Below are 15,765 nucleotides of genomic sequence, written 5' to 3' on the forward strand. Positions count from 1 at the left end.
TGTCCGCACAGCCCAGCACTTGTGTTGAGCCCCTATTTCTATCCCGAGGTGCCTGCCGCCTCCGCAGCCTCTCCGGCCCTGACCCCTGACCCCTGACCCCTGCTGGGTCTCTGGACCTCCGTCAGCTAATCCCCTGGCTCACGAATCCTTCCTGGAAAACCCCGCTCCTCTCAAATCCGTCTTCTGGCTGGCCCTGGGCCACGGATCCTCTGTGTCCCCTGCTGGCCCACCCTGTGGAGTTGTGTCAGACCTGCCCGGCTGGCCGTCGTCCCCCCCAGCACAGCTCAGTGCTCTGGGTCTGTGGTCAGTGAAGACGGCCGTGCAGGGAGGGACCTCACACTGGCGGCTGTGTATGACTCACGTCCTTTTTAGACTCCCTGGCCTTCTAGAACGTTCTGTCAGGTGTGTCCGCAGCCGTGGGTGGTTCTTGGTGCAGATTCTCTCTATAGCGGACACACGTGGCAGCGTGCCCCTCTTTTTCCGGAGGAGACTCTGGACACCACGCCTGCCCTTGGACTCACTGTCCCAAGGAGACCCGGGTTGCTCGTTTCCTGTTTTAATCCCCGGCCAGGCAGCAGCACCAGTGGGGAAGAAGTGCACACGGGCTGGGGTGGGCGTCACGGCTCCACGGGCTTTGTCCGCAGGCCTAATTTATATCAAGGCCATTAGTGGGGGATAGCTTTTCCCGTAAGGGCCTCCGTGATTTGGCCTCAGAAGAGAGGGAGGGAGGAAAGGTCTATCTTTCAGACCGTGGGACATGTGAGTGGCCAGCTGGCCACCCCCAATGTGAAGTGTAGGGAGCGCTCCGTCCGGCCCCTTCACCCGCCTCTTCTGGTGGGGCCACAGGGGCGCACGGTGGCTGGGGCTCAGTTAGGGCTCTTGGCATGTCGTGGCCTCTGCCTGGCCAAGGGAGGGGCCTCAGACTCACCCAGGGAGGGCCCTGAACAGTGTCTGAACACCGAGGCTTCGGCCTCCCTTCCGTGGAAGCAGAAAGCCTCTGGTGGCTGGCAGGCCCCTCCCGACTGTGCCTTTCCGTCTAGCGTCAGCCTGGGCCCCTTGGAAGCCGTCCTCTCCTCCTGCAGTGCGCCCAGGGCAGCGGGGCCAAGAGGGAACAGTAAGGCATCACCTATTAGGAATGATCGTTACCATGGAACTGTTATCCCCGTCCTGGGTGCTCTGAGTGACCCTGGGAACCACGATTATCTTCCCGTGCCATGTGTGCAGCAGTCTCGGGACTGACAGAGGCCCCCAGACCAGGAAGAGGCCATCGCCGGGGTGGGGAGCCCCACGCCGCGGCCCCAGGACCGGCTCAGCCAGGAGAGGACCCAGTGTCGGAAGACAGAGTGACCATTAGGGCTGCGTATGTCGATCCAGAGGGAGACTGAGTGAACACGGTGTTCTCACTGAGAGCCGATCCTCACCCGGGGAGGGACCTAGGACAGCCACGCGTGCCAGTGGCTTCTCTGACGGACACTGGTACTCTTGTCCCTCGTGACCTTCGTGTGCAGAGAACTGGACACTTAGCCCCACGGTGCGGAAGGGCGAGCTCAGATGCTAAGCAGTGAGCCACACGTGGGCCAGGAAGAAGCACTGAAACTAGCAGAGACGGAAGGATGGTGCGCAGTGATTGGACACGGAGAGCAAGGCCTGACGCACGGAGGTTGCACCTGAGAGATGAACCAGAAGTCTGGTTTGTTTCAAGGTGTCATTTTCGAAGGGATAATAAATGACAGTTTTCCAGTGTGTGAAAGATCTCAACACACAGATTCAAGAGCCCCGATGGCCCAGAAAGATGAGAGAACCCTGGGCACGACCAGAGACGCACAGGACTTCTACAGGCTGTGACGGGGAAGGGGGGAGCAAGAGAGATGGCAGCTAGACGGTGGACGCGGCAGCCCCGGAGGCCATGGAGGGCGACCGCCACCCTGAGTTCTGTGTCCCACCCACGTGCCCGCTGGGAACACGTGCGTGCACGTGTGGATTCAGACGGCGCTGTGAGACCCGCACGGGAGGCAGCAGGCCTGCAGGAGGGAGCCCAGAGCAGCCTGGGGAGACGGAGACCCACGCGGGCACGGAGCGCAGGGAAGCGAGGGGGTCGACACTCGGCCAGCGCGGCACGACTCTGCGGGATCCCGTGCTCCCAGGGCTCTGTGACGTGGAGGACAGGAAAGGTGATGAGTCCTGTGAGGCTCGAAGCCTCGGCCCGGTGGGAAGGCGCATTCTTCGTGGAACACAACTGCTCAGCATATCTGTGCCACAGGGACTGAGTTAAATTATTTGAAACAGAAGTAGATGGCATTTGCAATATAATTGAAATTTAAAAATCAATTAAGTCTTTTTAGTAGCATTTTATATGCCCCAAGCTTCCCTAATGGCAGAAGGTATTCTGTAAACAGCTTGTGTTTGAGTCTTAAAGTGCATCTGACTGTAATTACCCTCTGTCCGTAATGCACGTCACCGATTTCTCCAGAATGCTTGTAAGGGTGAGATTATAATTGCAAAGCTAATGATTTTTGGAAGAAAAAAGATAAAAGTCAAGAGCTGGTTTGATGATGATGCAAATGCTCCCCGTAACTTAATTGGCATAAAAGTTTATTGATTACATTTCTAATCACTTAGACATGAAACAATGACTTAATAAATTTTGTAATTAAAGCTGGTTCTTTTAACACTGATGTTTTTCTTTGCTCGTTATTGAAACTTCCAGTTTGCAAACTACGTGCTATCGAGAAATGTATCCATATTGCAAACAAATCTCATTTTGAGAGAGAAATGCGGAAGTGAGGTGAACTGACGTGCACCCGGGGTGCTCGCGGCCGTCGCGGGGCTCACAGCGGCGGCTCTGTCGCCGCCCATATGCTGTCCTTCCAGAAGAGACCGCATGAGGACCCGGCTGGCTTTTCCCGCGTGGCGTGGGGCAGGAGCTTGTGAGAGCTGTTCCGTCGGGAGAGGCGGCAGGATTAGCCAGTGAAGGAAGGTCTGCGTGTGCCCTCGGAGCGCCCTTCCTGTGTCTGGAGTGGGCAGCGCGTCCCCATCAGCGCGGCCCGCCGGGTGCGGGCAGCAGGGAGGACAGGCAGGATGTGGCGGCCTTTCCCACGTCTCCCCGCAGCTGCTCTCCGGCTCCTCTTACCCCGGGACGTTGCCGCTCCCACGGCTGAGGGCTGGGCCCCCCGTCTCCCGCCTGTGAGAAGAGGAATCTCGAGAGCCAGAACTCCTTCCATGACACCCATCCAGATGTGGCCACGCACATCACCTCCGACCTCCGACCTCTGAGTGCGGAGGCTGGGGGTCGGTCCCCATGCGCTCCATGCGCCTGCAGACCTAGCCCCGTGGCTGCTGCCTCCTCCCCCCGTACCTCTGAGATGGCACCTGCTGCTGGTGCCCACACTGACCACTCTGTCCACACCCTGTCCCCACTGACCTCTCCCTGTCCCCACGACTGCCCCCTTGTCCACACTGACCCCAGCTTCTGGCCATCTCTGTTGGCTCTTCCATCTGTTCCCAGCCCCTCCCTACTAGCGGTCTTGGGTCCAGTCGCCATCCCTGTCCTTAGCTCTGGCTCTCGTCCCTCCTCGGCAAGCTCAGCGTCTGTGGCATCAACCACCCCATGTCACGTGCCCCCCCTTTACATCTCCCAGACCTCTGTCCCGGACCCCAGACCCGAGCGTCCAGCCGTCTGCTGGTGTCTGCTGGGGGTCTTACAGCCATTTCGAGCTGGACCCCTTCTCTCCAGAGACCCCACGTCAGGCGTGTGCCCCGCCTCCCTGGCCTTGTCCTGGGGCAGCCCCCACGCTCACGCTGCTGTGTGAGGACTTCCCGTGGACAGAGCCCCTGTGGTCAGGAGCTGTCCTTTGTGTGAAGCACCTGTCACCACCCCCGTGCTTCAGGCCGTTTGTCCTCAGGACCTTTCAGGTGCCCAAGACCGCGGAGAAGGTACCGGAGACCATCCGCTCAGGGACTGGGTGCCCGAGTGGGTGCGGGAGTCCTTGTGGCGGCTGCTCCCTGTGCCAGCTGGTGACCTTGCCTCTCAGGTCAGCTGTGCTGCCAGGTGTCCCTTGCCTGCAGGGGTCTGGCATGACCCTCGCTCTGGCTTCTGTGCCCTCATGCTGCGCCCTCGCTGGGCAGCCCTGCACCGGGCTGTTGCTGAAGGCTGTCTCGTTACGCGTGAGTCAGTCCTCGCTGCGGTGAGAGGAGACGTTAGCAGGCGCCCTAACCTGGGGTGTGTCGTAGCCGCACGGGAGGTCACGTGGAGCGCTTGCCCCATCAGGACGACTTGTGCTTCGCCCGGCCCCCCGCGAGATGGCCTAATTGGGGACCCTCCAAGCAGGGACCGTGACAGGGACCGTGACAGGGACCGTGACAGGGCTCAGCGCCCTGGCCCTGGTGCACACACAGCACGCCGGCCCCCAGCGCAGGCTTTATAAAATGCTCTTTAATTCAGGAGCAGAATAGCATTAAGTTCGTACGGAGATGAACACAATGGACAACCAATTTAATTACCTTCTGCTGTTGGCTGTGGGACGGCAAACAAAATGGAATTACCCGTGCGTCGCTCGAGCCAGCAGCCGCGTGGGGGGGCCGTGGTGACGGTCAGACGGGGGGACCTTGTGCCGTCAGCTCACGGTTAGCCCCGGAGCTGAAAAGGCAAAGTCGGGACTTTGTACCTACGTCGGCTCTCGTCTTAGTGGGTGACAGAGCCGCCATGAGAGAGGGCCATGCTGGTGCCCGTGACGCGACGGCCTTTCCCACGGGCTGCCCGCCGGGTGAGGCTGCCTCCTCTGCTTCCATGGGCTGCTCGCGGGTTCCTCACACGGGGACGGATCAGCGAGGCTCTGCGCTGATTTAAACGGAAGCTTCGTTTCATTTATTATTGTTTGTAATCTGACGGACGTTACGGTAGTTTCACCCTGATTTATTACTGCATCTACTAAATTGTTTTAAAGCTGGGAGCGTGGGCTTGCTCGCGAGACACCGAGCCCTTGTTGGCAGAAAGCATGATTTTCGCGGCCATGTGGTGGAAGCGATGTGTTGGCTCGTCCCCTGGAACCCGAGTCCGCAGGCCTGTGTGCTGGGTCCCGAGCTGCTGACCAGTCTGTCCTCAGACACGTCACCGCGTCCCTCTCCGACCGGGCGCTGTTGGGTGCCCTGTCTGTGCCAGGTGCTGAGCTGGGGACTCAGAGGTGACGAGAACACCAGCTGGGAGCTTCCCACCCCTTCTGGTAGAGAAGGCAGGTGTGCGAAGGAAACCGGCCCGCGGTCAAAGTGAGCAGCCCTGCGACAGGCGGAGGCTGTGCCAGGGCCGCCAGGGCTTTGCGTGAGTAGTCTGGGAGGACAGCTCAGAGGGGGCAGCCTTGCTGTGGAGACCTGCAGTGGTAGGGCCTCGTGTGAGCAGAAGCTGAACCGGGGAAGGCAAAGCAGCTACAGGCCCTGATGGTGGCAGGCCCGGGCACCCGCGTGGCCAGAGCTGCACAAGCTGGGGGTGGGGCCCGGGAACACACAGGAGCAGGGGCGGTCCCGTGTGCTGGCGGTCCCTGAGGAGCGGAGCAGTGACGGGGTCACGTCGTCTTCTTCAGAGGTCACCCGCTGTCGGGTGAAGAGGCTGAGCGGACAGTAGCCGTGGGGGGAGCAGGGGTCATGGCCCCACTCGGGGCTGCGAGAACAGAAGGAAGGGGAGGGTTAGAGGCTGAGTGTGGATTTCACAGAAGGGGTGTGTGCGGGAGAGATGGGGCAGCAGGGAAGCAGCTGGAGGGTCCAGAGAGACCCCCAGTTTCCGGGGGGCAGGCCAGTGAAGGTGACAGTACTGTCCCGAGTCAGGAGAGATCGGGCTCTGTGTGAGACGTCCACGGGGGAGCCACGTACCCCTGACCCCGAGGCTGGCTGTCGAGGGGAGGCCCAGGGCTGTGCATGTGGGAGCTGCCGGCTGGAAATGGGAGGGAAAGAGGCTTCTTGGGGGTCCCAAGCAGACACCGTGGGTCGTCCCCTGGGGGAGGAGGGGTGCCCAGAGACGCACACACGAGTCCTGAACCTGGAACGAAAGGGGGACAGAAGGGCAGGTGAGCCGCCGCTGCGAAGGCAGGTGTTGTGGCAAGTGTCGTTTGCACTCGAGCCTGGGCCGTTCCTGAAGACGTGGCACGCGCTGCTTTGCCTGGGGTGCCGAGAAGAGAGACCAGCTTGGAAGCCAGGACTGCTAAGCGCGGAGCTGGGAGCGGAATCCAGCGATGGGCGAAAACCCGCATCGGGGCTGCCCGCTGGGAAGGCAAGGCCGGCTTCGCATTTTCAAGTCTCTGACAGCGATTCCCTGCTTCCGCCGGTCAAATACCAGAGGTGCCCGTGGCCGTCTCTCCCTCCAGCCCGGCCTGCGCTTCTCTCTTGGCCAGTGTGCCGTGCTGGCTCAGCCCTCAGAGGAGGCTTCTCTCCCGTGGCATTCCTCAGTCTCCACAGACGACTAAATGTCGCTTCTCGCTCAGACGTCGACCCTGCGCTTCGGACCCGCGAGCCGTCGGCCTGCGGGGCGTCCACGTGGCACTTTCATCCGGTTTCTTGTTCCCGCCAGATCCCATTCCTCTCCAGCCTCCTCCACCAGAAAACTGCCCACTCCGGGGCCTTTCACCAAGCCTTGGGGCATGTTCGACCTCCCTGTTTTTACACACCCTCCTTCACCTTTCTCAGAAGATCGCGATTTGGGCACATCTGCTGCTGCCCTCCGCACACGCACCGAGTTCCTAGACAGAGCCCGGCTCCTTTGTTCACACGGGCCCGGAACCCCCGAAGCTGCCACAAGACAGAGCAAACACGAAGGGAAGAAAAGGTGGAAATATTGTGAAGACGAAACAAACCCAAGCCGGTGGTCCCTCACGTTGCCGGAGGGAATCCATAATTGCTGGGATGGAAAGGAATCTGAGCAAAGTTGCTGAATAAAAGATGAATGTACAAAAGCTAGTAGCATTCCTATTCACCAGCAGCAAATGCTTCTAAACCGGGAGTGGTTTTAAAAATTACGCTTTCTGGAGCGCCTGGCGGACTCAGTGGCTAAGCCTCTGCCTTCGGCTCGGGTCATGGTCCCAGGGTTCGAGGGATGTGGGATCGAGCCCCGCATCGGGCTCTCTGCTCAGCGGGGAGCCTGCTTCTCCCTCTCTCTCCGCCTGCCTCTCTGCCTACTTGTGATCTCTGTCTGTCAAATAAATAAATAAAATCTTTTTTAAAAATTATACTTTCTAATAGTAGCAGAAACTAAAAGATAACAGAGTAAATCTCACAAAAGATCTTTAAAACTTTTATGGAGAAAATTATAAAACTTTGTTAGAAGACATTTTAAAAGACCTCCAATGTATGGTTAAGGATGTTTCACACTCATGGGAAGGAAACGGAGTACCCCCAAAATGTCACCGTCGCCTGCGGTCTCTGTGTCGGTCATCCGAGCCCAGCAGGGTGTCGAGGGGGTAGACCAGCAGCCGTTCTGAAGTTTCGGTGGAAATACAAAGAGCCCCAAATATCTGAAGTACGTGGAGGAAAAATAAGTGAGGCATTTCATTAGTGAATATCAGGACATGTTATAAGCCAAAATAGGAAACATTGTTACTAGAAATCGATCGGTTGGGCAGAATCAAGAAATCTGGAGCAGCTCCCCACACTGGTGGACAGACGGGTGGAACATGCGAGTGACAGGGTCAGTCATGGGGGACCAGACGGGGGGTTTCCGCAGACGGTGAGATAACCCTGGAATTCCCTTTGTGCCACACCCATTAGCAAGTCTCTGGTCCCTAAAATCTTAAGTGCGTAGAACACACTCTTACCGATTGCCCATGAGAATGGGATATCACTGTGGAGTCAAATTAGGGAACTATTTCCAAATAAGACATAAAGGCATAAACCATAAGGGAAAATATTGATTAATGATTAATTGGACTATTTTGGGGGGGAGAGAGTGTACGGGGCGGGGGAGGGACACAGCAAGAGGGAGAGAGAACCTCAAGCAGACCGCAGGCTCAGCACAGGGCCCAAGGCAGGGCTTAATCTCCGGACCCTGAGGTCATGACATGAGCTGAAATTAGGAGTCAGACGCTGAACTGACGGAGCCACCCAGGGGCCGTGATTAATTTAAAAATAAAAACTTTTCATTTAATCAAAGATGCTCTAAGAAGACAAGCTCGAGAGGGAGACATTCTTGTAATGCAAGGAATAGATAAAGAAATAATGTCAAATCATATGTAAAAATTTAAGACCTTGTAAAATGAGAAAAAGACACATAGAAAAAGGTTTCGAGTGAGGAGTTCGCGAGGGAAAACTGAGTCGCCAGGGGACTTCGGCACAGGCGCTCAGCGGGGTGCGATGGAGACAGAGCCCCGGGGATGCGCCATGTGCTCGTTTCCGCCCACCCGAGCAGCAAAGATCGCGGTCGCCTGAGCCCGGGCGTGGTGCGGGGTTGGGGTGCAGCCCCAGGCGTGCACGAAGCGCCAGGGACGGGAGGGTCGTCGGGCGAGCTGATGGCACCTGCACCGACACCGGGACGCAGAGGAGAGACCTGCAGGGAGAGACCCACGGGGAGAGACCCATGGGGAGAGGCCGGTGGCGTCAGCCCTGCAGGGCACAGCAGACCTGTCTGGAGTCCCCATGTCACTGCAGTGCCTGCCCCTGCCCCACCCCACCCCCCAGGTGATCCCTGCTCTGAATTTTGTATTTATGGTTTTATTCCTGTCTTGGTATAATCTTAATAACGTCACCTTTCTTTGTTTTCAGCTGCTTTGGTTAGCTTTTTGTGAAGTTTTAGGATCCTCCTTTCTCAGCCTCGCGAGGCCTGTCTGATGTGCACGTGATGTGTTTCCCTGCAGCACAGGGCGCCGTCCCAGGAGTATTTCAGGTGTCGCCGACCCACCTCCACGTGTGAAGCATCTGGTTCTCGGGGCCTGGAAGGGCCGCCGCACACAAGTGTCGCTTCCTGAGGGCTCCAGCGCCCCCGAGTGAGCGCCGCGTGTCCCGCGCGCGTGTGAGCTGCGGGGCGTTGTAGCACACGCCCGTCTCATCGCGTGTGTCCCCGTGCACGGGGGTCGCTGCAGATCTGGACAAGGGGTCGGCGTCCGGAGCAGCACTTGGGGCCACCTGCCTGTCTGGTGCGTGTCTTGGGCTGTGCACGCAAAGCCGCTCTCTGGTCTCAGACGGGAGCTCGGACGGTGTGTGTGCAGCCGCCCTCGTCCAGGAGCTTCTCCTGCTCAGTGCGCGCCCCACCACATAGAGGAGGCCCCGGCGTCCCACGGCGTCCTCCACGCGGCCGGCCCGTGCGGGGACAGAGTGGGCCAAGGTCCAGGGGCTTCATCACACTCTCCAGCCATCATCCATTCAAGTCTGATAGTTCTAACTTTGAACAACTAAGTTTCTCTGATTGGTTATAAACTTATCAACAATATCGCATGAAATTCTTTCTCCTGTTCTTAGATCTGTTTATTTTTTCTGCTTTTTAAAAAAGATTATATTTATTGATTGATTGGTTGATTTGAGAGAAAGCGAGCACACAAGTGGGGGAGGGGCAGAGGGAGAAGCAGGCTCCCCGCTGAGCAGGGAGCCTGATGCGGGACTCGATCCCAGGACCCCGGGATCATGACCTGAGCTGAAGGCAGACGCTTCCCCGACTGGGCCACTCAGGTGCCCACTTTTTTTTTTATTTTTAAAAACTAACAAGCTGCAGACAGTTTATCTGTAGAGGCAGCGCAGCGAGCCGTCCTGGAGGAGCAGAGACCCCCGGAGGCCCCCGGGGCACCTGTGTAGTGCAGCTGCTCTCTGTGGCGGGTCGGACTTCCCAAGCCCCCCCCCCAGACCCTGCAGCTGGCTTCCTGGGCCCTCCCCACCCCCACAGCCAGCCCCGTCCCTTGGGAGAGGCAGGACACCCCCCCCCCAGGAGAGGCGGGCGTGGGTCTGGCCCTGGGGCTTTCCAGAGGCTGTCGGGAGGTGGCCGCCGCCACGGATATGGACGTGGGGCACTGTTACCCTCGGTGTCGCGCCCAGATGCGTTCCGTGGTGTCTGCAGAAGAACGTGTCCCCGAGAGCCCCTCGCTGTTGTTGCTCTGGTTTGAGCGTTAGTTTTCTGGAAGAGCAAGTCGATGCGGGCCCAGGTTGACGATATGTACTTAGGCTGCTAACCTAATTGCAGGGATGGTAAGTTACTGGCCCTCTGATTTGTTTGCAAATGAGAAGTGATGGGGCCTTTCTAACGAGCTGCCTCGTGTTCCTTCCCGGTTGGCTCCTGCCCTGGCCACCCCAGCCCTGCGCAGGCCGCTCCGCGGGAGTGTGTGGAGAGCTCCCCCTTCTCCGGCCAGGTGGATGGCGGCGGCGAGCGTCAGGCCATAGCCAGTCTCAGAGACATGTCATCTGCCACGTTCCACGGAGCACAGGAGCTGGGGTGTCCGTTCCTGGTCCGCCCTGACCCATGCTGAGAGCCCCAGGGGCCCGGCTCTGTGCAGGGAGACGCCGGCTCCCCACCGCGCACACCGCACATCAGGCCACGCCTAAAGGCTGGCCCCACGTGGGCAGGACCGGGCCCCCACCTTGCATTTGCTCTTCTGGCAAAAGTACGGCATCGACCGGGTTGCCTGTCACTAATGGAGAATTAATTGCCGCTCCTGACAGTCAGGTTTATAAATATGTAGAAAGTATTTTAATTGTTTTTAGTAAAACGGGCAAGCCGTCCGTATTCTCAGACGAGACGAGCACAGACCGGCGAGCACCAGGCTCCCGTCCGCAGGCCTGGGCGCTTCTGTGCAGATGTCGCCGTGTCCTGTGACCAAAGCGTGGCCCGAACGTACCGACCAAGCAGGTTAAACAGGGAGAAAGTTAGCTTCAGCTTTGACTTTAAGTATCCATTAGAGCCGATTATGGATGTCCTGCTCTGTGGGTTACAGTCTCTTCTCCGTGTCCGTTTGTAAAATTCACGATGTCGTCTCAGCACGGTCGTGCCTGGCGAGGGGACTTGAAGGTTTGCCACGTTCACCTCCTGGCACCTCCTCGGGGCCGCACAGCCTGTCGGGGGCTCAAGTCTGCAGAGCGGCCCCCCCCGCAGCCCCTCTCCCCAGGAACCTTGTTGGGTGGCCGGGTTCAGCGGAGGAGCAAAACGTAGGTACAGGGACACGTACGTGTCTGTGCACGTGTACAGGGTTACACATGTGTGCGTGTCCATGTGCGTGCACGCGCGTGGAACATGGGCGTTCACGTGTACATCTACACGGTGTGAGCAGCCATGTGCATACGCGGATGTACACACATGGACACGCGTGTGTGTTACGTGCACATGGGTACGTGGGCACAGGCCTGCATCTGTACACACACATGCTCGCGCACACACGTTACACAGCCTCACAGAGTAATACACGTGTCCATGTACGTGTGCACAGGCACATACAAGACACCCAGTTTGAATTTCAGAGAAACAGGTCGCTTTAGGGTCAGGTGTCCCACGCAGCCTCCTCTGGTGGTCACCCCAGCCCAGCCTGGCCTCTGCAGTTTGGGGTCCAGAGCAGGCCTGGACCGCGGGGCCAGTGGCGCTGTGGGGAGTGGGTGGCAGTTGCGCGTGCGGAAGGAGGACGAGGGCAGAGAAGGCCGGTGCGGGGGTGGCCGCCGGGAGCTCCGGGCGGGTGCGGCACACAGTGAGGACGGCGCTGGGGTCGGAGCCCTTCCCGCGGGCCCCGGGCGCCTCCAGCCGAGGGAGACCGCGCTCGAGTGGGCACCCGTGTTGGGGGAGGGGCCTTGTGTGTGCCGCTGAGTGTGACTGACGTCGCATCCTGGTGGCCGGGGTGAGCCCTGAGGAGGCAGCTCCGTCCTAGTTCACAAGGGCTTGAGTCAGGGCTTGAGCTTCTAGCTGTTCTGCTCTCACCCGGTCTCTCTGTTTGCTCTGCAGGCATTAGGAAGCTTTTATTTTCTTCATGAATCCTTAAAAAACATCTACCAGTTTGACTTTAAAGGTAAGACTCTTCCGGGATTCCCTGGCTGGGCTCCCCCGCCCCACCCAGCGTCCCCGTGGGGGGCGCAGCCGCTGACCAGGGGCCTCCTGTGCAAACCTGGCGCTCTGGGCCCCTGGAGTCCACGTGGTATTTCTGCCTCAGACCCCTGCCCTGGACCCCTGCCCCCGACTCCTGCCCCAGACCCCCTACCCTAACCTGGATCACACTCCAGGCCCCGCCCTGGACCCTCTAACTGTAACCCCAGACCCGGACCCCCAGCCCCCAGCCCGCGCCCCTCCTGCTCCCAGGACAGGGCCCGCCAGTGCCGCTGGATCTCCTGCAGAGCCAGGTAGGGGAGGAGGGAACGGCCTTGTGTCCGAATCAAATGGGAGAAAATGAAGGCCAGCTTGGGTGGTGTCTCTTACACAAGCCGGCAGTCATGGTGGAGGGAGAACCGCCCTGCGCTCCTGGGCCTGCACGTGTGCTGTGTGGAGCTCCTGGGCTCCTGAAGCCGGCCTTGGTCCTCGTGTCCCTGCACACGGGAGCCCCGCAGCCTGGAGCCCAGCAGCCCCCGTGTCCTGCTCGGCTGGGGCGTTGGGGCGACACCCTCTCTTCACGCCACATGCGAGTCCTCGGCCTCCAGCTCGGCCCCTGAGGCAGATCCCATTAGTCCGAGGTGTCACTGAAGTTGTAATCACTGTGGAGAGCGACTAATTATGTCAGTCGCTCAGATTCATTATCTCCGCTCACTTAGGAGACCGATCGCCTCTTCTGAAAGGGAGACGCAGAGTCGTCCCTAAATTGCTTGGGCAGTGATTTCATCGATGTTGGGAACAGGATCCCAGCCAGCAGGATGATTTTTCATTGGCCCTATCACCTGAGGGTTCTTTGCGCAGTTTGGAACCCAAGCACGTGGCTTTCCCACCGAGGAACTTGCTGGGGTAGCCTTGCAAACCTGGCGGGAGACGGGCCAGAGGCCATTGTCCCCGCGACGTTACTAGACACTGGGCGCCCGGGCTGTGTTCTCCAGCAGCGGGGTTGTGGGCAAGAATGGGCAGAGGGGAGGTCTCCAGTCCCCGCGTGCCCCAGGTAGAGCTGGAAGCAGAACGGGGTTCTGCTCCTCCGAGCTCTGGCACGTAGCCGGGCCCCTGAACTTCTCCCTTCCTGGGAGTCACCATTCCCCTGCACTTCGTGTCACTAGATCAGATCAGTCGTGACACCCCAGCTGGCCCGGGGTTTCTCGGAAACTGAGGAGATGTACGTTTGACTCCCCAAGCCTCCCGCGCGGCCCCCACGATGACGAGGGTGATGTCGCTGATGTCGGTGATGAGGGCAGACGTGGTGGTGGGGACTGTGCCCCGAGCACGTCTGTGGCCCGCGTATGTGTTGCTTCGGCGGTCTCCGATGGCCGGACGTGGCGTCGCCGCGCACAGCACAGGTACGGGGCCCAGGGACACCGGGTCTCGGGAGCGGGAACGCCCGCCCCTTACGCCATAGCTGCGGTTCGCCAAGGCTCACTCTCATGCTTTGACCTAAGTTACAGCAAAAACGGTTTTACATCTGTGAAAAGCTTGAATAAACTTTTTAAGAAGAAATAGCTTGAATTTAGTACTTAGAAAGTTGAGGACTCCCCAAAGGTGTGGATGAAAGGGATGTGCGTTTCTGCTCTGACGCCTGGAGAGCGTGGATGGTGCTGAGGGAATGGTGGGGCTGAGTCTCTCCGATCCCTTAGAGAAGTGAGGCCCCAGGGCTCGTGTTGTCCCCACACTGGAGGGACAGGCGGGCGGACCCTGAGAGCCCCCGGGAGCTGGCACTGGTGGGAGCTGCTGGGGGGTGGCGTGGAGGGCCGGAGGCTGGAGAGAGAAACTTCCCCCCCAGGCCGCCCCCCTACTTTGGTGAGCATCGGCTATAGGAGCCTCACCATGTCGTCATGGGGAAGATTAGAGAAAAACCCCCTCGTGCTTCTGGCGGGGAAGAGGGAAGGAGCCATTTGGAAGTGTGCCCAGGGTCCTTTGTTCTTCCCAAAAGGCCTGCCCTTGAGGACAACCATGTCACCAGAGCTGCCCAGCAGGCCTGGGGGAGGTAGGGGGTGACTTCAGCCTCCCCTGGCCTTCTGTGCTACTCGAGGGGCTGTAGGGCTGCGAGCCCACCAGAAGGCTGCAGGCTGGGCTCTTGCTGGCGGAAGGACCATGGCAAGGTCACCGGACGATAGGACAGTGTCCTGCCCCAGCCGCAGCGCCTGTCACCACACCAGGCGTCACGGCAGAGCCTGCCAAGCTCCCTGTCTGTTTCCGAAGGAGTCTCACGGGAGCGCAAAGACAGCAGAGGAGATAAGAACAGGACGCGGGAGGAAACGTTAGCCCCCGAGTCCGTCCCAGAAATACAGCCCAGCTCCTCACCAGAGCCTCGTAGGAAAGTCCCGTCGACCTCCATTCTTTTTTCCAATTACTCGTGTTTTGCTTTCAACCAGAAGTTATAAGCCAAGTTGAAAAGGAGAAGATACAGTGTGAAGAGAGCAGGTGCATGTTGGAGCCCGAGGGGGATGTGGCCTCGATGTGGAGCTGCCAGATGGGGCATTTCAGAGAACCGTGACTAACGCGATGAGGCTGTAGATGGAAAAGCAGAAGCTCGCAAGACCAGATGTGTAACCAGAGTCAGAACAGAAGCTCGTGAATCAAAAGGAAAAGCTCAAAATACGGAATGTGAACAGAAATGCACCTGACCTCCGATGGGCTCACCAGCCTGGACGTGGTTGAAGACAGAGCCACTGGGCCAGAAGCGCGTCTTTGAAAACTTTACAAACTGAAAAGTAAAGAGAAAAAAACAAGACACAAAAGCAGAACAAGATTCCCAGCCCCATGGGACACACAGAAGGTGAGGCGTGTGCAGAAGGACGGCAGCTGGGAAAGCGAGAGGAAAGGAACAAGACACGTTTGAAGTCATGGCCCGGAATTTTGCAGAATTGATCATGGACACCGAGCCATAGATCCAGAAAGCTCATCGGTGACTGAGCAGACGGATGCCCACACCCTGCACCTAAGCGTGTCGCAAGCTGCGGAAAGTCCAAGACGGAGAGAGACCTTGAGAGAACAGGGCTGGGAGTGGGGAGGTGACCTAGAAAGGAGCAAGGGTAAGAAAACATCGAACTTTTCTTCAGAAACCATGGAGTTGAAGAGAGGGGTGTGAAGTATTTCTGCTGGTAGAAGAGGATACCTCGAATTCTGTACGCAGCGAAGTTACCCTTCAGAAGTGAGCGAGGAAAGAACACTCTCAAACGGAAGCTGCAGGAACTTGTTTCCGGCAGACCGTCATACAGAAAAGGTTGAAAGTTACTTGACAAAAGGAAAATGATCGGGTCAGATGCGTACATCTACGTTAAGAAGGAAAGAGTGAGGGCGCCTCGGGGGCGTCAGTGGGTTGAGCTGCTGCCTTCGGCTCAGGTCATGATCTCAGGGTCCTGGGATCGAGCCCCACATCAGGCTCTCTGCTCAGCGGGGAGCCTGCTTCCTCCTCTCTCTCTGCCTGCCTCTCTGCCTACTTGTGATCTCTGTCTGTCGAATAAATAAATAAAATCTTAAAAAAAAAAAAAAAAGAAAGAGAAAGAGTGTAAAGGAAGGAATAAGTGAAGGTAGAGCATTTCGTTTCTTATCATCCTTCATCTGACGTAACTTCTGTTCGGAGCGTCACTAGCAACACCATGGGGGTGACCGTAGCTTGCGGGTTAGTGAGACGAGTAACCGTGATGTTGGGCAGGCGGGAGAGAGGAGCCGGGGACACGCACTCCGTGCAGGGGTGCGGAGCAGCGTGAGCGTGGACTGGGGCGGGTGGTAAGCGTATATTG

General features: G+C 58.5%; 1 protein-coding gene across 2 annotated transcripts in view; it reads left to right on the forward strand.

The window, feature by feature from the left end:
• Positions 1-15,765, forward strand: part of LOC111145269 (inositol polyphosphate-5-phosphatase A) — a 183,912-nt gene that overhangs the window by 102,644 nt on the left and 65,503 nt on the right. For both annotated transcript variants that reach the window (XM_022500081.1, XM_022500082.1), the window contains one exon: positions 11,882-11,945. In XM_022500081.1, coding sequence (XP_022355789.1) covers positions 11,882-11,945 — 64 coding nt within the window. The remainder of the gene's footprint in view (positions 1-11,881; positions 11,946-15,765) is intronic.

This window comes from Enhydra lutris, unplaced genomic scaffold (genome assembly GCF_002288905.1).
Source record: "Enhydra lutris kenyoni isolate GAN:26980312 unplaced genomic scaffold, ASM228890v2 scaffoldscaffold12, whole genome shotgun sequence".
NCBI lineage: Eukaryota > Metazoa > Chordata > Mammalia > Carnivora > Mustelidae > Enhydra > Enhydra lutris.